Below are 20,541 nucleotides of genomic sequence, written 5' to 3' on the forward strand. Positions count from 1 at the left end.
TAGTTCATCCCTCATTATATATATATATATATATATATATATATATATATATATATATATATATATATATATTAATTATAAATTTAATGGATGCTAAAAATAAATTTTTATTATTTTCAGAATGATTTAGTAATATGCATTATTTAATTTGTAATAAAATAGTATTAATGAAGAGAATATTTAAAAAATAAAATTTAACTGTTTAATTATATTAATTATATTTTTTAAATTATGATAAAATAGAAGTAAGTCTTTATTGACGTGTGATTGTGTTCCACGTGTTCTCATTTTTAATTTTTTATCCCAAAATGGCCATGGGTCACCAACTACGACCTCTAGCAATCGTCAGTGCTTCCTCAATGCCAACTTCTCTCATCTCCAGAAATGTGGCCGTGATCGGCGCCGGCGCCTCGGGCCTTGTTGCTGCACGTGAGCTCCGCCGAGAGGGCCACAAAGTCGTAGTCTTCGAACGAGAAAACCAAATAGGCGGCACATGGGTGTACGATCCCCGGGTCGAACCAGACCCGTTGAGCCTCGATCCTAACAGACTCATAATCCACTCGAGCCTCTACAGCTCTCTCCGCACCAACCTCCCCAGAGAAGTAATGGGTTTCAGAGACTACCCGTTTATAGCAAAAACCGATAAAACGAGAGACCCGAGAAGGTACCCAGGTCACCGAGAGGTGTTATTCTACTTGCAAGATTTTGCGAGGGAGTTTGAGATTGAGGATATGGTGAGGTTTGAGACTGAGGTGGTTTATGTTGGGTTAGTGGAGGGCAGTAAGAAGTGGAAAGTGAGGTCCAAAAAGAAGAGAGGTGATAATGATGTTGAGGTTGCTTCTGATTTTCGCTTCTTTGATGAGATTTATGATTCTGTTGTCGTTTGCAGTGGGCATTTCACTGAACCTCGTGTTGCTGAAATACCAGGTAGTTCATTTCTTCTGTTGAATTTTGGGTTGGCTTTGGTTTTGCTTGTTTGATTGGATTGAGATTGTTGCTTTTTTATACGAATATTCATTTTTGGTTGATGGGTATCATTCTTTTTATTGATCTTTCTTTATTTGCAATAGAGGATTACTCATATCATGGAAACTAAAGGTTTTTAAATTAAGTTTTTTCACTGTTTTTATATTTTTATAATTTTGTATTATTTAAGGAAAAGAAAATATATTTTTTTAAGGCATTTGAATTTCAATTCATCCATTTGATGCTAAGAATGACGATAGTTCCCGGCACTGGTTATCCCGCCTCACTCTTACCCTGACATGGAGGGAAGCACGGGATAAAACCCACCCATAATATATTATTTTTTATTAAAAATTAATTATTTTATGTATTTAAATATCATAATTTTAATAATATATATATATATATATGTTTCGAATTTATAATTTTAACTTATAATTTATTTTTTAATGAATAAGCTTATTATGTATAATGCTAAATTAAAAGAAAAATCTCCCCGTGGAAACCTGCTCCGCCCATCACCCGTCAGGGAAATTACCGTCCCGCTTCAATCCTCTATGGGGCGGGGACGATTAAGGTAAAATTGTTAAATTGGAGTCAATTTTAATGGATTACTTTTTGTTATTATTTTTGGATTCTTTTATCAATAACTGATTAGGAATATTAGTTGTCTTAGTTGGATGTCATTACAGGGAAAAAAAATATATATATATATGATAACTCTTTTCAGGCATCAGTTCTTGGCCGGGGAAGCAAATGCATAGCCACAATTACCGTGTTCCAGAGCCGTTCCAAGATCAAGTATGTGTCAGAACTCTACTTCTCAATCTTATTGTTTTATAAATTTCTACATTTTGGTAAAGAATGTCATTACGTCAATGCTGCTGCATTTTGTGGACTTGCTTTGTAAAATTTTTAGCTTTGTGCATACTGCATACATCCATAATGGTATAAATTACAAGTATTCTTACTTGCTTAGTAACTTTAGTAAAGCTACCTCTTGCTCGATAATTTTGTCTAATCGGCACATTAGAAGAAGTCTTCAAAACATTCAGGTATATAACTAATGCACAATTGGAGGAATAAAACAGAATTTCAACACAAGCATGCCCTTTCCTGATAGAATGTCTTACACATGCATCAGTTTTGTGAGATGCACACCCTTCTGCCAATAAATGAAATGTGAAAAATCCTAGCTTATGTCCTATTACTATTTTGTTTTTTTCTTTTTTACTCTCATGTGCTCACAAAATATCCAATCATGTTTCTTTCTCTTTTTGATAGATATATATTGATACTGTCACGCTGATCCTGTTTAACAGGTGGTAATTTTGATTGGGAGTGCAGCAAGTGCTGTTGATATATCCAGGGAAATTGCTCACTTTGCCAAAGAGGTCCATGTCGCCTCAAGATCTGTTGCAGATGAAACATATCAAGAACAACCTGGATATGACAACATGCGGCTTCATTCTGCGGTAAGTCGCCCAGATTAACAGTTAGGGGGTTTATCATAAGAAGTTTGTGGAGGTTGGAGATTACTTTTGACTTTGATGCTGGGAAAATTGCTTGATCTAAAATGGCAATAGTTAATTAATGCAGATAGAATGTGTCCGTGATGATGGTTCTGTGGTCTTCCAAAATGGGAGAGTTGTCCTAGCTGACATCATTCTACATTGCACCGGGTACTTCTAATTTGATTCTTTTTAGAAATAACAAACTCACACACAGACATTGTGATGTATAAAATAGAAATGAAGCTGAGTTTTAGTTGTGGTTGCCCTATCTTTAAAGGTACAAGTATCACTTCCCTTTTCTTGAAACCAATGGCATTGTGACTGTGGATGATAATCGTGTTGGTCCATTATACAAGCATGTTTTCCCACCAGTTTTGGCCCCATGGATTTCATTTGTTGGGTTACCATGGAAGGTTCTACTCCGCTTGATGTCATAATGCTTTCTTCGACGTGATATTCAGCATTTAACTGTAAAACTAATACTCTGCTGGTGACTGGTGCTAGGCTGTCCCTTTCCGAATGTTTGAACTTCAAAGCAAGTGGATTGCTGGTGTTTTATCAGGTAGGGTCGCACTCCCATCACAAGAGGAGATGATGGAAGATACTGAAGCCTTCTACCTGTCACTTGAAGCTTCAAACATTCCAAAAAGATACACTCATAACATGGCTGATTCCCATGTAAGCCTTATGTACCACATTTTCTTTGTTATAGTCTATGAGGTAGTTCCCTACACAAAATTCCTTTTGGTACATGTCCATTTATCATCATCTGGCTAGGATTGTGAATTTGTGAAGTCTTCACTTAATTTCCTAGTGATGGTACATTAGCAGAGATCTTGCTGGCAATTAAAATTGATTCTGTTACTCTTTCCACCTGATTGTATGTATTCTATTTTTTGTATGACTTGTTGTGCATGCTTAGCCTTTTGAAAAATAAGCTTTGTTTATCAATGGCTTACTCAGGCAACATAAGCATAGTTCTCTCTATTGTAGATACTAGGATTCAAATTTCAATGGCTCATGGCTGCCACATTTTATTGAGGCAACTTTTTCTGTTAATTTATTGGATGCAATCTTGATGTCTTTGTTTGCTTGTATACTGTTATTCTCATCTTTTCTCTTGCATGTCTGTTTGCAGTTTGAGTATAGCAACTGGCTTGCCGCTCAGTGCGGGTGTGAAGGGTTTGAAGAGTGGAGAGAGCAAATGTATCATGTGAGTTGGAACAGCATGCTCCTCAGACCAGATACGTATCGTGATGAATGGGAAGAGGACCTCCTGATCTCGAAAGCCAACGAGGACTTCGCTAAATACACTGCAAAATGATTTACTAGAAGCCAACCATTGAAAATTTCGAGACTGATTTACAAACAGTTCCATTTCTGAATAAAGCAGCTTGTAGCCATTGGATAAGACCTAGTGGGAATAGAAAAGAGCTCAAGAAATATACCTGACATGGAGATAATGAAAGAAATGAATAAGTGAAGGGGATCAAACTAGTCCACGCATAATAAGCTCAAAGGAGTCTCCATTCTCATTCGACTACTTGTATTTAAAGATTCCTTCAATTTAAGCTGAGAACAAAGAATATTAAAATGGTTGTTTGTCTGTTCACAGGAACCACACAATCATGTTCAGGCGAAAAAAGGGGATGATGGAAATGGAGAGATCATGATATTAGCAGGGAGAAAAGAGATGCACGAGTTTAAAAAAATAAATAAATTGAAAAAAAAAAATTATGCACCAGCCGGGAATCGAACCCGGGTCTGTACCGTGGCAGGGTACTATTCTACCACTAGACCACTGGTGCACTTGTCTGCAATACTAAAAATGTATTTATTGACCCTAACAGATATATTTTGAACATTAAATGCACCGAATTGATAGTTGAATGGAATTGGAAACTGAGATCTCCAATTTTCTCCAACAATTAAATTAGGCCAACAGAATTGCAGGTGCATTTCTACAAAATCATGCCTTTTGCCATCAGCCTAATAATGGCATCTCTCATGTCACGTTTCTAGCCTACCATTCTCCCACGCCAACTGTATTTTTTGTTTTTATTTTTATTCAAATAGATTGATTCATTAAAAAATTGCCCACAATTAGAATCCCTAATTTTCAAGCTTATGATGCAAATCATTGCATCATATCCCAATAAGTTTATACAATAAAATCATTCGGTTTATTAAAAAACATAGATTTTCTGATAGCAACATAGTAAGATATTAATTTCAAAGTGAATTCAATTTTATATTTATAAATCCAAATGATATCTAAGCTTAATTTTGAAATTTATCAATTTAAATTTCATTCTCATCAACACTCCGAAAAATATTTACTTAATTTAAATGAGCATTAAATTAATCTAGTTACAATTAATAAATTAAACAGAAAGCAAAAGAAAATTGGATAAATTTAAATTAAAGTTTTTTACTTTATTTGACTAAAAGGCTTCCCATCATAGGCTAAGTGTTTCCATTTATATATTTCTAATTGTTTTCTTTTTTTTTTTTTTTTGGTTATGTTAGCTAAACCAATATGGATAAATATTATACTTAATAATAATAATAACTTGTCCAAAAGACAGCAACCTTGTTGTAAAGAAATGATTTTGTAGCTAACCAAACCCGTACAAGTTTCATCATTGAGGGAAAGATTTAAGGAGAGGACTTTGAAGAAATGGAAACTATTATTGGATGCGTCTGGTTTCATTTGCGACAAACACAGCAAAGATTTTGTTTGCTGATGATGCCTCATTTTGATGAGGGGGATCTCAGTTCTTCTCCTCTACATGCCACCCTATACAACTCTTACCATCCCAGCAATGATGACTAGCCACGTCACCCAAAGGACTGCTCATAGTCAATGGATTTCTCACCGCTCTTTGCTTACGTGTCAAATGCATGTAGTACCCTAAACTTTGATAGTATCAATAAAAAATTAAATCTTGAAAATTAGCAAGGCATTGCACGACCAACCTTGCAGAGAGAGAGGGAGAGAGAGAGAGAGAGGGACAGTTTGAGAACGAGGAGGAGAGCTTTGGAGTTTCCTCAAGATTGGTTTGGCATAATCGCCCCCTTAATTATTTCATCTTCGGCCATTCCAAAGGATTAACCTAAAGCCAAACTTTCATTTCTTTTGTGTTCAGTCTCTGCCATATCTATTAATCTCAGCTTCTGTTTGTTTTTTTTTTTTTTACTGCCTTTCTAATCTTATGGGCGCAGTGTCTATAAACACTTATCATTCTCGTTCTCTTGCTCTATATATAAGCTGAAAAACAAAGATCCTTGCTTTTTTCTCTCGCTACAGCTGCAGCACATATCTTCATTTTCTTCGTTTAGTGTGTTAGTGGAATAAATGGCAAATGCATCTGGATTATTTACCCCTTCAGTTCCAAGCCTAAAGAGGAGGATTAGACCTTCAATAGGGATTATTGGATCTGGGTTTTTCTCCTCCTATAGAATATCGAAGAGGGTATTTTGCTCCGGCGCCATTGAAGGTGCAGAGAAGCTTTCTAGTTCTCAATCTCGAATACCCAGGTGAGTGTTTAGGTGATTGACTAACTTGTTTGTTATATATATTCAAATAGTCCTATGTGTGGGTTTTGATTGTGTTAGCTTGCTTGCTCAAATGGTTAATTGGTATAAATTTCTTGGACGGATCTTTCCTGTTTGTTCTGCTTTGCTTGTTTGACAATAGAATTGAAAGCAATCAATTTTTTTTTTTCTCCAGAAAAGAAAAACGAGCACAGGTGTCGTGGATAAGAATTTTAAGTTAAGCACAAGGGTTAATTATTAGTCTTGTTAGGTTCAGATTGGATACTTTAAAGAAATGCGGATTATGTTAAAGTCATTGGATGAAAGTCATTGTACTGTACAACTTTGCAAGAATCTTTAAAGTTCATATTGGAGTAGGAGTTTGGTTTAACCAGGTCCTAGAAAGTTGAGAGTTGAATGAACTTATTGGACTCATGGATTATTGATTATTTAGCCAGTAGTGATTATTAGTTGTAAGAGGTTGTATTAATTTATGGTATTGAAAAGAATGAATTATGTATCAGATTCATTCTTTGATGAATCTGATACTGAAACAATTTGATCTGCTGAGTGAACAAAGATTAATCCAAGGTTTCCAACATTCTAAATGTCCCTAGGTAGATTGAATGTGTACTTGGTAACTTCATGAACTCAATAACTATATGCTGGGTTTCAAGTGTGGGAATACGTACTCAACAAAATTTGGCTGACTGGAAAGCAGGGAATAATCAAAATTTGGAGTCTCAGGGGTGCCAGCTTAAGAGAAAACTGACTATCCAACCAAAGTCAAGGGAGGCCACAGCCCCCCTTGGTCTCCCTTTAATCCAGCACAGTAAACAAGCTTTGGTTTAAGATGACACTGTGGGAAAAAACATGGAAAATTAGTTTCTGAGATTTATTATGTTAGCCATGGCTATTTAATTGCAATTAGTTGAAGTGTTGAACTTTGTTTCATTTTATTTTGTGGATTTGTGGAGTATTCTCTAATTTGACATTTGCTTATTAGCACAGATATGGTGGGTTGGGAAAGTTTAAAAATCATATGCGTATGGATTAGGTATTTGTAGGGTTTGGATGTAGATCACGTGTGGCCAGTGGGTTGGTTGATATTTCAACTGAGGTATCTTGATTGTTAAATTTTTTTCATGAATGTTATTTTGAATCATGTGCATTTTGGAGCTGAAGTTGTTTTGAAGTGAAGAAAATCAATTCACCAATTTGATCTTCTTCCTTTTGCTTACTGTAACTTTAATATGTAGTTTACTCCTTCCATAGATCAAATTGTATTTCATTGATTACCATGACATTTGGGTGAGTAGCTGTCTAATATCCCTGTTGATGTGGGTAACTTCTTCCTAGTTTGTTCCAAAGTTAATTAGTATAAATATTTTTAGCCTTGAGTTTTCTAAAGATTATCATCTGGGTCTATTACAGTTTGTGTACTGTAAAATTGAGCATTTCTAGCTATTCTCTGGCGGGGTGTGTGTGTGTTTGTGTGTGTGTTCTATTCTTGTGTCCTGTCTGTGCAAGAGGCACCCTGGGATAAATGTCTCATATAAACCAAAGGATTGATGATTTTTGTTTTCCAATCATAATCGTATTTGCTTTAGTTCTCTTTCACCCCTGTTAATTCAAGCACTGTATTTGCACAGGCTTATTAGTAAAGGCTGCAAGCTAGTTGGAAGTGGCTCAGCAGTACCCACTCTTCAGGTTTCAAATGATGATCTTGCAAAAATAGTTGATACAAATGATGAATGGATATCTGTTCGAACTGGGATTCGCAATCGAAGAGTTCTTACAGGTCAGTCCTTACTTGTGTGCATTTGTGTCGTATCTGCAATGGCCATGAACAGTCTAACATATAGGCCTGTAACTCAGATTCTTGATCACAATGTTTGAAAGCTGATTTTGAGCCTAGGTGAAGGGCTTTCATCTTGATGGCTTTAGGCTTTGAGCCATGGAAGTTGTACTTGTCTTGGTTGACGTGTCATCATATGATGGCCATTTCTGGTTTCCTGCTTTATGATATCTCTTAATAGATAAACTGGGCATCTCAGTATGTTTTTAGGGTGAAGCGTCTCCAAAGCGAACTATCTAATGGTTGCTGGATTACAAAACATCAATGTTGTAGTATGGTAGTGATCAAAAGATGATTTGTGTTTCCACAAGCATTATCGGTCTCCTTATCTATGGCTGGTTGTTTACAATGTGGAAGGTGCTCTTGTTTTGTTCAATTCTCTTGCTCTGCAAGAGGTTATTAATTTGATTCCAGCACCACTTTTACAGGCAAAGATAGCTTGATTTCTCTAGCTGCAGAGGCAGCTAGTAAGGCTCTTCAGATGGCAGAAGTGGAGCCTGATGATGTGGACCTAGTCTTGATGTGCACATCTACACCAGAAGATCTTTTTGGTAGTGCTCCTCAGGTACAGGTTTACAAAATGTGCACATCCCTAAATTTGATGTAGATGGATATACAGTAGTTTTTATATTTGAGGATTTGCTGTATGGATTTCCTGTTCTTTGTGGTCTGTTTAATGCTGCATTTGTGTGGACAGTGGACCCAAAAAAGGGGGTTTTGTTCTCACAATAAAATAGCCATGCGCAGATGTACATTTTCATGTGAACCTCTGAACATGTATTGAACTCTTGATGTGTTTACTATTTATATCGTTTACTGCATTGGGCTTTTATGTGCTTCCCATATCTAGATGTTTTCATTAATTTTTTAGTGGCCATTTTAGTTTGATTCTAAACGCATATTCAGATTTCAGAAGAGCTTTTATTCTTGCTGAATTTTTAGCTAGGTTTGGGTTTCACTTCAGTTGCATGGCATCACCAAAATTGAACCCATGTAGCAGCCTGGCCTACAATTCCAATATTTTCTCTAGCAGTAATAACATCCTCCAAAATGTCCTTGCATAGGAAGCCAGTTAATAATTTTGGCTTATCATAGTGTTCTGAAAAGCTGAGTCTTATTGTACTGTTTTTGGTCTCAAAACCTTTAAACTCATAATTAACTCATGGAAGATTTTGAGCTTCTGATTCTTGGGCACACTCTGAAAGCTTTTAGCGCTAATACTTCAATTAATCTATCCTATATTAGCTTTTCATTGTAAGAACCTTATATATTAGTTTCTAAAATTTCAGATCCAAAAGGCACTTGGCTGCAAAAGAAATCCTTTGGCTTATGATATTACAGCTGCATGTAGTGGATTCATATTGGGTCTGGTTTCAGCTGCTTGTCACATTAGGGGTAAGAAACTTGTTTACTTTGCTTTGATAAGTCTTGATCATAGATTTAAATAGCTGTTGATTACAGGAGGTGGGTTTCAAAATGTATTGGTTGTTGGCGCTGATTCTCTTTCTCGATACGTTGACTGGACGGATAGAGGAACTTGTATTCTCTTTGGGGATGCTGCAGGTGCTGTGCTCGTACAGGTATGGTCTACATTTTGACCTTATTTTTTTTAAGTTGTACATCTATAGCAGCTTAGATATGCCTCATGGTATTTTGTGATTTAATTTTCTTGATATCATTGGCAGAATTTTTTTTGGGGGTTAATGACCTAAAAAATACATAGCTTTGGTCCAATTTGCAATTGTAGCAAATTCTTTTAGTTTTGTTAATAATATATACAACCTTTCATATTGTTATCAATTATTGGCTTGCAGCCAAACCTGAAAGAGTGCATGCTAAAGCCATCAAACTGCTAACCTGACATATTTTATTGAAAAAAGTTTTCCTATTAGCATATGATATGGTACGTTAAGCGTAAGACCTGTAAAAAAATGATTGACTATATTTTAAAAGTTATTAATTATTATGTAAAACTTGAAAATTAGAAAAATAGGAAAAGCAAAATCCGGATCTTTTTATTGCATCTTTTCTCTCTATTTCTCTCTACCTCTAATATTTTTATTATGAATAAAATGTATGTTGTGTCCATAATTTCAAAATTTAGGGACGTACTCTAATAAGTTTGGCTATAATTTATATCCATGTGAAAGGTTATATGTCTAATTGGCAAGATTAAAAGGATTGGTTGTAGTTGCAAATTGGACCAAAAGTACAGACTTTTTTAGTCATTATCCCTTTTTGTTTCAATGGTGCTTCTCAAGTGAACGGAGGGGAATGATCTATTTAGCTGATCTCAACTAATTGGAGTTGGGGATTAACCTGACCTCTCTTTACTTGAGGCTACTAACCTTTAATTTACATTGATAACCTTTTCTTCTTGGTTGATAATCATTACCTTTGCTAAAATCATATCATGCATCAAATTTTGTAGTAGTTCTCGCTGTAGTGTGCATACTTTTTTTGTCTGGACAAAACATTGTGCTCATTAACATGCTATGATGCTTCCTCAAGAGGGAGCTTTACTCACGGGAAAAAGGAAAGAGAATCATTAATGGGCTCATTTGTTAGCAGTATCTCCCATCAAAGACTTGGTTTCTTTAGGACAATAGTTTGTGGTTTGGATCCCCACCTCTTCATGTGAGGCTGCATGTCAATTAGATGTATTTACTCGATAATAAACCTTCAACAACACCCAAGCAGGGGGAAATATCTTATTTTCATCTTCAATGTAGTTATATTTTTTTTGTTAAAGCTCTCTGTAACCTTAGGTCTTCCCCCCACCTTGATTTCCACCCTCTTTGTTTTCTTTTGTTTATTTATTTATATGTAAACAATCAATTTGTAGCTGCTTAGTTTTGAGACATATATAATTCTGCAGGCCTGTGACAGTGAGGATGATGGTTTGTTTAGTTTTGACTTGCATAGTGATGGTGATGGCCAAAGGTATGTGCTTCTCATGTTCCCAGTGAAACATATTCTGCATCTTTCTGCTAGGAATGTGTCAGATCACCTATAAAACCCTCATGCAGACATTTGAAAGCCACCATCAAAGAAAACGAACTGGATCATGCACTGGAATCTAACGGTTCAGTTTTAGGCTTCCCTCCCTGGCATACCTCGTATTCTTGCATTCAGATGAATGGAAAAGAGGTTTTTCGCTTTGCTGTACGATGTGTGCCACAATCTGTAGAGTCTGCCCTTGAAAAGGCTGGTCTCACTGGGTCTAGCATTGATTGGTTACTGCTCCACCAGGTATGAAATACAGTCACAGAATATAATACAGGGTAAATTCTAATTTGATAATACACCTTATTGTGCCATCAGATTGTCAATACCGAGAGTCTCAGATTGATTAATCTTGTAAATGTTCTAGTAGAAGGAAGAAATTTTGATGGCCATTAGATTGGTTCATGAATCATGGTGTTAATTTCCTATAGAAGGACATGAGAAAGTCTACTGAGGCCAGAAACTACAGCAAATATGTAGTTTTGATCTCAGAAGTCAGAAGGGGTGAAAATACTAAAGGCAGGTTGTGTATGCTTTATTATTAGGCTGCACACAAGGTAAAAACTAGATGTTTTAATGAGGATCTTGAAATGATATGCAGATTTTAGGAAGTTCTACTATGGTTTTCCAATAGGAAGTTCTACTATGGTAAATATTAACGTTCTCAAATTTGTCTTGTATGATATGCCTGAGATCGCGTGCATGTGACGTAGTAATAACAATTATTAATTTTTGCAGGCAAATCAGAGGATCCTTGATGCAGTTGCAACACGTTTAGAAGTCCCACCAGAAAGGGTCATATCAAATTTAGTAAATTATGGCAACACAAGTGCTGCTTCAATTCCACTGGCTTTGGATGAAGCTGTTCGAAGTGGAAAGGTGAAGCCAGGCCACACCATTGCAACAGCCGGTTTTGGGGCCGGCCTAACATGGGGTTCTGCCATTATCAGATGGGGGTGAAAATTTTAATTTCCCACCAATGACCAGTATAAAAGCGACAAGAGCGTTCAGTTATACAGTTCTTGCCTTCCTTTCCACATGTATTACAGATAATCAGAGATTGCAAATGCAAAATCTCTAACGGCGCCCTTTTGTTTTCTTGCTTTCTGTCAGCAACTTTATTTTTGCACCTCTAATAAATTTTTATTCTTTTTAAAAATTCTCAAAGTTCCTTGTATTTTGATCACCATTGTAAGCTTTGGGACACCATTTCATTTGCTGTACATTATCCTTGTTGGTGCTGACCAGACTCTTATAAATATTAAGAAGTACAATCTGAAGAAGTATAATATCATAAATTTCCTCCAAAATTGAATGCAAACTTGTTACTGATACAAAATAATAATAATAATAATAATCTATTTTTCTCTGCAATTTATCAGCAAGAAAGAAGATGAAGAACAGCGAATTACAATAATTACAACAGACAATAAAGAATGAGAACTAGTCATTGATCAAAATCTCTTCCTTTAAGCCTAGAGTTGATCCTCTCCAAAGCACCTTCAATTGCAATATCAAATGCATCCTTCTTGGCTCTTAAACCAAAGGAACTTCCATGCTTCCTATACACAACTCTTGGCATCAAGTCTATAACTTTCTCCCTCATCCTCCTCACTTGAGCTCTAGGAATTCCCATAAGCACGTCCAAAATCTTCAACCCTTTATACACCACTTCCTCTTTGGGTATAAACACTGCAAAATCCCCATACATTTCCTCCGGCAAGTGCCACCTGTATTGCGTTTTTGCAGACTGTTCCTCGAAGAAAACCGGTATACACCCTGCAACGATGGCATCAAAAGTAGACCTCCGAGTTGGGGTATCCCCTGGAGGCTGCAGACAAAAGGTGGCTTGTAACATTGGTCTCATATACCTGATTGGGTCGTGCTCACAAATCCCATTAGAGCAATCCACTAAATCACACACCTTGGTGTAGTAGAGAGAGCTATATCCTCGACTGACTAAAAAACTGGCACTATCGCTGCCATTTTCACACTCGTTCCTGATGCTCCTCCTGATATTTAAGGTGGCGCCGACCCCTCCTCCGCCTGCAAAAAGCATCAACGTGGTTCTTCTGGAACCCTTAACGCGTTTGATCCAAGAGTCGAACAGGGCCAAAGTTGGAGGGTGAAATGAAGTCAAGTAAGGCACAGCCTGTTCCTGCCAAGGCCAAGCCCTGCCCTCAACAACCAAAGCGGTGACATTATAAAACTCTGGCAATTCGAGAAACGAAGTGCCCCACACAGGAGGGTCAACATACAAGGACTGCGAGAAATCCCAGGCTGGACGAGCCATAACCAGAAAATGATCAATCCCGTTACGTCTTCCCCATATCCTAGCATCATTTTCTTGAAGAAAGTCTAACAATTCAAGCCCGTGTTCCATGCTAGTGTTGACATTAGGACCATAAAGATACCTCAATGCATCGATTGCTGCATAGTAAGGCAAGTAGACGGCGTTGGCTAGATTGGGATCAGCGGTTAGGCATGGGTACTCGAGCATCCGGCGATGGAAGGTGACCTCGAGCAAGAGAGGATCGGAGCGGTACCAAGACTGAGAGCGGTTGTGGGTCTTGGGGCCAAGGCCATGGTTGGTGAGATAAGGGCAGAAATTGTCAAAAAGAGGGTATGCAGAGCAGTTAGTGAGAAGATCAAGATTGAAGCGTGAAGGCAGGCGTCTGATGTGGATCCAGCGACCGGTGCAGTCTATTCCTGATTCTAGAGAAAATGTTGAATTGATGAAGATAATGAGAAAGCAGAGGAGAAGAAAGATACGAGATTTACAGGCCATGGAGGGAGAGATAGAGAGAGACTTTAGCTTTGTGGGTTGAGAAGAGAGAGAGAGAGAGAGAGAGAGAATGGAGAAGATTTAACGCTGTCTTATTAAATGTGTTTTTGGTCCAGTTACTGTAGTTATTTTTTCTGGAAAAAAAATAAAATAAAAATTCTTTATATGGACAGCGTCACAGTCGCAATGTTTTTTTATCTTAAAAGATTGCATTCTGTTTTCCATGCGAGATAAAGGAGGGGAGATTTGACCCACAATTGTCGGTGGAAGGACCACACTTTACAAGTTGCTCACTGCTCTCCTGCCGCCCAAAGCGCCAGGGTTTACTTCTTTTATGAATCCTCGCCTTTTGACATTGCCAAGGGATTGTAAAATGAAGGAAGAACGTTCATGTACAAAAAAATATTTAAAAAAATTACATAAAATGTTTTTTTCGCCCTCATACTATTTAGATTTTAAATTAATTTATTTTTTCTTCAAAATCTAACTAATTATTACTTTTTTTTTTATTAATCAATTTTTATAAATCTCTTAACTAATTACATATTATTAAATTTTTAATTAATTAATTAATTCTCACTAATTTTTTAAGTAATTACTATCATTAATCTTCAACCAATCAATCGATCTCACCAATCTCTCAATCAACTATAATCTAATAAAAATTTAATCAATTATGTCTAATCATACTAAAAATTTAATCAATCACAATTGATTTTATACAGTATTATTATAATCTGATCGAACTGGATCAATCAGATCGATTTAATCGAAAAGTATAACAATGACCATTTCGATTTAAGTTTCAAACCCTTTATTTAGCAAACTAAAGTTGACTCGTCTAAACCAGCTGAGTAACCAGTAAACTAATTAGATCATAAATCAAATAAATATAATTAATCAAATCATAATCAATTAGATCAATTAATCAAGTTACTATGAGCAATTAAATCAATTAATTAAACAACTATAATCAATTATATTATAATTAATTAAATATTAAATCAAGTAATTATGATCAATTAGATCATAATAAAATATTATTGGGTATTTTATCAATTAAATATTATACTCAATTAGGTAATAAATTAAGTAACTGTGATAAATTAATCATAATTAATGTATAATCCGTTATTTTATCAATTAATTAAGTATATCATAATCAATTAACTATGATTAATTATATCATAATCAAGTATTATCAATTATTTTATTAATTAATCAAGTAGATTACAATCAACTAGATTATAAATCAAATAACCATGATCAATTACATTATAATTAAATACAATCAAGTTATTTTATCAATTAATTAAGTAGATCATAAATCAAGTAATTATGATCAATTACGTTATAGTCAGTTGATCAAATAAATATGAGTGAGCATTATTTGATTTAGACCAAAATAACTGACCAAATCGAATCAATTCGGAAATTCGATTCAGTTCAATTTTTATTTTTAAATTTTTTTAGTTTATTTGGTTTGGTTTTTGAGACAATATAATATTTTTTTCTTCTCCCTTGTGAAATTAGATCGCCTAATCAATTAAATCATAAATCAAATAATTATGAATAAATAAATCATAATTAGTTAGATCAATTAATCAAGTAACTATAATCAATTAAATCATAATCAATTATATTAATTAATTAAGTAACTATTAATTAATTAGATCTTAATTCAAGTAATTATAATCAATGAAATTATAATCAAGTATTTTCATATATTTTATCAATTAATCAAATAGATAATAATCAATTAAATCACAAATCAAGTAATAATAATCAATTACATCATAATTAAATATTATCCAGTATTTTATCAATTAATCAAGCACATCATTAGCAATTAGATCATAAATTAAGTAACTATAATTAATTACAACATAGTCAATTGGATTGATTAATCAAATAACTATTAACAATTAAATCATAATAAAGTATTTTCAGGTATTTAATCAATTAATGAAGTATATCATAATCAATAAGATCATAAAACAAGTAACTATAATTAATTACATCATAACTAATTAATCAATTCGATAGGGTTGAGCATTACTCGGTTCAGATCCAAAAAATAGATTGATCGAACTGAATTAATTTGGAAATTCGGTTCGGTTTCTGTATAAATTTAGCTTGGTTCAATTTTTAGTTTTAAATTTTTTGGTTCATTCGGTTTGGTTTTAGATATAACATAATAATATTTTTTTTTCCTCAATCTTGTGAAAATTTGACAGCCTAATAAATTAGATTATAAATTAAGTAAATATAATAAATTAAATCATAATCAATTAAATCAATTAACCAAGTAACTATTAGCAAATAGATCGATTAATCAAGTACTATTAATAATTAGATCAATTAATCAAGTAACTATTAGTCAATTAGATTATAAAACAATTGACTGTGATCAATTATATCATGATTAATTAGATTAATTAATCAAATAATTATTAACAAATTATATCTTGAATCAAATACTTATGAACAATTAGATTATAATCAAGTACTATATGGTATTTTATCAATTAATCAAATAGATAATAATCAATTAGATAATAAATCAAATAACTATGATCAATTATATAATAATTAAGTATTATCGAGTATTTTAATAATTAATCAAGTATATCATAATTAATTATATCGTAAATCAGGTAATCATGATCAATTATATAATAATAAAATACTATCGGTTATTTTACCAATTAATCAAGTAAATCATAAATCAAGTAACTATGACTAATTACATCATAATTAATTAATCAATTATATAAGGGTGAACATTGTTTAATTTAGATTGAAATAATCGACCGTAACGATTTAATTCAATAATTTGATTCAGTTCAGTTTGGATTTTTGAATTTTTGAATTTATTTTGTTCGATTTTAAAGACAACTTAACATTTTATTTTCTTACTTCCCTCTTGTGAAAATCGAATCGCTTTTTATTGTTGCAGAGATTGAGTGACGTATAAAATGAAAAATATAAATATAAGAAGGGTTATGGAATTAGAGATTTAGATGATTCATTATTAGTTAGAGTAACAGTGACTTTGATAAGTTGAAGGCATTATGGGCTCTTATAGGTTAAATGGATTGTGAGATGGTCTCTAATATATATATATATATATATATATATATATATATATATATATATAAAGTAGAGAAGTATTTCTAAGAAAATGACATATGACATTTTTTTTGAAAAGTTTGCTACGTGTCACATTTCATAAATACTCTCTTTTATATTAATTATTATTTTTTCATTTTTCTTTTAATTATTATTTACAATACTACGTTAATATTTATTATTTAAATTATTATTTTTCTTTAAAATTTAATTTTTAAAAATTAAAGATATTTTATAGTTAAATATAATATTTAAAAATTATTTATATTATTTTATAAATACTAATTATTATTTTTTTTAATTATCATTATTATTTACAATACTACCTTAACATTTCTTATTTAAATTAATATTTTTTTAAAATTTAATTTTTAAAAATTAAGAGCTTTTATGATTAAATATAATATTTAAAAATTATTTATATTATTTTTTTATAAATTCATTTATGCATAAAATTTTGTTGCCACATGTTATACTCTATAATAATAATAATAATAATAATAATAATAATAATAATAATAATAATAATAATAATAAAAGATTATTGATAGCCATTAGTTTAAAGAAAATTGACTATTAATTTATGATCTCATAATAAACTATCATATAATTTAATCAACTTTAAATTATTTCATATAATTAATAAATATTTTTATTATATTGTATATTTTCTATTATTTTTATTATAAAATATTTATCAAAAAATTTGAGAGGCAAAAAATATAATCTACATAAAAAGATATAAAAATAAAATATAGAGATTTGACTTATTTATAATTAATATGTATTATTTTTTATGTTAATAATTTAATATTTTTTTTATTTCACTTTATTAAAATTAATTAATACTTATTATAATCATCATTATAGCCAACTTATGATAATTTAATTAAAACAACGAAGGAAATAAAAATACTTTACTATTATAAAAATTAAATTTGAATGTTTTTGTTACAAAATTTTAATTAAATAATATTTAATTATAAATTAATATTTTATTTAAATAATTTTCATTTGTTTATCTATATATAGTATATCATATGAGACAGTTAATACACATCAAGAACTATCATCTCACTAAGTATTTTCATTTTACTTAAATACTCTCAAATATTTTTTTGATTTACACTATTTTTTTTATTATTTATGTCAAGGTTATTAGTTACCATTTTTAAATTTTATTTATTTAAATATATTTAATTAATATTTATTTAAGTATTAATTTTTTATAAATTTCTTATTTATTATTTCTTAAACTTTTGAATATTTTATTTCATTATAATTATATATCAAATACAATAATAACTAATATCTTGATTATCCATATTTTATTATCATTAATTTTTAATAAAATTATTTTTAAATTTTAATTAAATATCTATATTTTTATACATCAATTATCTCTCAGCTATATTTTTATATAGAAGTAGAATTTTAAAGATAAATTACAAATATGATTGCATTAAAAAATTAATTACAAAGAAAGATGATTAAAAATAATTAAAGTTACAGTATTAAAATTATAGAATTTATCTTTTGAAAAATAATATATATTTTTAATATTTATTATACCAATAGAATATGATGATATTTTAAAATTTTAATTTGTATGTATATATTTATTTTATATTATAAATTTATATAAAGTGATAATTATTTTTGTTAAAGAATTATTTTATAAAATATATATCAGATTAATAGAAAAAATTTATACTTAGATACGGTATCTTTTAAAAATAATATAATAAAATGTTATTTTTAATTAACAATAATATTATATATTTTTATTATTATTAAAATTAAATAATTCAATTCATTATTAGTGAATTAATTTTTTTTATTATATGAATAACAAAAAATATTATATTTATAAATTTTAAAATAATATTATTTTCTCATTAATTTAATGTATTTCCTGTAATTTATAAAAAAATAAATATCGATTTATATAAATTATGAGATAAAATATAAAAATTTTATGTAATTTAAATTATTTTTTGAATAAAGTATTTTTGGAAACCAATTAATTAAAAATTTATTTGATAAAAATTTATTTAAATTAAATTAAATAAAAGAGAAATTTTAATTTAAAATTAATTTAATAATAATAATAATAATTTATCTTATTTATAATGTAATTAAAAATTAAATTAAAAAATAAAAATATAAATTATTCATGCATAATATGAGTATTACACTAGTTAATTATATAATTAGTGAAATATATTATATTAGAGATTTGATAATATTTAATCGAATGACTAATAATAAAAGAGAAAAAAATTATAAATTTTAAAATTTAAATATAAAAATTTTACAAAGAATTAAATAGATATTATATATCTAAAAAGTGTTTAAAATTTATTAAATTACCCCCCATTTATACTTTTTATTTTTTACACCAAATGAAGTCCTAAAATGAAAATCTTTTATTTTGAATGCAAGTCCGCACTCAGATGGTTTTGCAGAATTTTATTGAATTCACATACCAGTAATTGCAAGCGGAGAGGAAGGTTTCTTTACCTATTTTTGAGGTCAAATGAAAATTCGACATTAATGTCATTAATTGTCATGGCTAATCCAAGGACTAATCAACATATTTCTTTTCCTGTTTGACAAGTTATGTAATAAAAGTAATTCTCAATTTTTTTCGCAAATTATTATAGAACTCAAAATCAAAACCTTTTCTTGCTCTTTAACACCGTTTCTTCAAGATGCTTAGACCCTTCTCCCTCTTCTCTCGCAGCGAGAAACCCTCAACCATCCCTTTCAAAGGCTACTATGCTTACTGGTTCACCACTCCCTCAATATATAGATTCACCAACCTCCTCCGTTCAATTCTCGATAAAGAAAACAAATACGATGAACATGTTGAAAATAGGGTAAAAAGCGTGGTTATTTTAGTCCTTGGAAAGTAATAATGGCATGTAAGGACCCTTCAAAGAGTTTGATATTCAAGATTAAGCATATTGAGCGTGGACTGAGGTTGATGGTGCCTGCACTTGTGGACAGAATAAGAAGGGCACAGTTAGGGTTGGTGCGGAGTGTTGCAGCGGATTGGATGAATTATCGGGGAAAGATTAGCGAGGCGATGAAGCTGGAAATGGAAGAGTTGGCAAGTGTTTTTATGGATGCGAATCGGTTAAGAAGGAGTGTAATATCAGGTAGTGTTGCTGCATTGAGGATATCGGGGGTCTCTGTTTCTTGAAGCTTTAGTTTAGCCCAATTTCTTATTGCATTTAAGGACCCTGTTTTTCTTCGTGTGTTCGGAAGGTGCAAGACACCCATCAGTGAGCAATGGTTTTTGACTCCATTTTCCTTAAATCTTTAGTTTGTTTCATTAGGAATTTTGCGGTATTTTTGAACGGCTGTCTAATTGGATCTCCAGGATAAGTTCTTTCAACGCCTAATTCTAATTTCTTTGTTTGTTATTGGTTCTGTTAGAACCTTACCTTTGGCTTGGGTATCTTGTTAATTGGCAAAGAAAAGGCATAGTTCAACCGAATGCTAGAACAATAGATCTGGATTCTTGAATTTTTGAAGGTTTCTGTGTTGACTTCAATTTGTGGCTCGGACAACAATATCATGGAGTTGCTGTTACTGCGTGAGCATTTGTCCTTGAGAGGTTCAGCCATTGGAAATGGACTTGGGCCCCGCTTGTTTAATTAAAATATATTCTAATTAGAATGGCTATGAGCTTGTTTAATTCGATTCCATTTCTCAAATTTTTTTGTGAGATTCTA

At 31.8% G+C, this 20,541-nt stretch overlaps 3 protein-coding genes, 1 non-coding gene and 1 pseudogene across 6 annotated transcripts; 3 read left to right on the plus strand and 2 right to left on the minus strand.

Moving 5' to 3' along the window:
* Positions 1-185: 185 nt before the first annotated feature.
* On the plus strand, positions 186-4,074 carry LOC110631815 (flavin-containing monooxygenase FMO GS-OX-like 4). 3 transcript variants are annotated; one of them, XM_058137479.1, is made up of 8 exons: positions 186-664; positions 890-927; positions 1,697-1,767; positions 2,289-2,441; positions 2,566-2,648; positions 2,758-2,893; positions 2,985-3,158; positions 3,619-4,074. In XM_058137479.1, the coding sequence occupies exons 1-8, from the start codon at positions 309-311 to the stop codon at positions 3,802-3,804; spliced, it is 1,197 nt and encodes a 398-aa protein (XP_057993462.1). In that variant the 5' UTR covers positions 186-308; the 3' UTR covers positions 3,805-4,074. The 3 variants fall into 3 exon arrangements, with proteins under 3 accessions (XP_057993462.1, XP_021635477.2, XP_021635476.2); XM_021779785.2 differs by having other exon boundaries at positions 187-927; positions 2,791-2,893; XM_021779784.2 differs by having other exon boundaries at positions 190-927.
* Positions 4,075-4,217: 143 nt separating this feature from the next.
* Positions 4,218-4,288, minus strand: TRNAG-GCC (transfer RNA glycine (anticodon GCC)). Its single transcript has one exon. It is a non-coding gene; the product is annotated as a tRNA-Gly (tRNA).
* A 1,149-nt stretch (positions 4,289-5,437) lies between these two features.
* On the plus strand, positions 5,438-12,164 carry LOC110631817 (beta-ketoacyl-[acyl-carrier-protein] synthase III A, chloroplastic). Its single transcript, XM_021779787.2, has 8 exons — positions 5,438-6,020; positions 7,670-7,818; positions 8,304-8,440; positions 9,165-9,270; positions 9,337-9,455; positions 10,754-10,818; positions 10,905-11,127; positions 11,620-12,164. Exons 1-8 carry the CDS (start codon positions 5,839-5,841, stop codon positions 11,839-11,841), a joined length of 1,203 nt encoding a protein of 400 aa, XP_021635479.2. The 5' UTR covers positions 5,438-5,838; the 3' UTR covers positions 11,842-12,164.
* Positions 12,165-12,218: 54 nt separating this feature from the next.
* LOC110631816 (probable xyloglucan galactosyltransferase GT19) lies at positions 12,219-13,737 on the minus strand. The gene has a single exon (XM_021779786.2). The coding sequence runs from the start codon at positions 13,667-13,669 to the stop codon at positions 12,329-12,331; it is 1,341 nt and encodes a 446-aa protein (XP_021635478.2). The 5' UTR covers positions 13,670-13,737; the 3' UTR covers positions 12,219-12,328.
* Positions 13,738-19,512: 5,775 nt separating this feature from the next.
* On the plus strand, positions 19,513-20,129 carry LOC131174701 (protein INAPERTURATE POLLEN1-like; annotated as a pseudogene).
* Positions 20,130-20,541: the final 412 nt, after the last annotated feature.

Source organism: Hevea brasiliensis, chromosome 16, assembly GCF_030052815.1.
Source record: "Hevea brasiliensis isolate MT/VB/25A 57/8 chromosome 16, ASM3005281v1, whole genome shotgun sequence".
Lineage (NCBI taxonomy): Eukaryota > Viridiplantae > Streptophyta > Magnoliopsida > Malpighiales > Euphorbiaceae > Hevea > Hevea brasiliensis.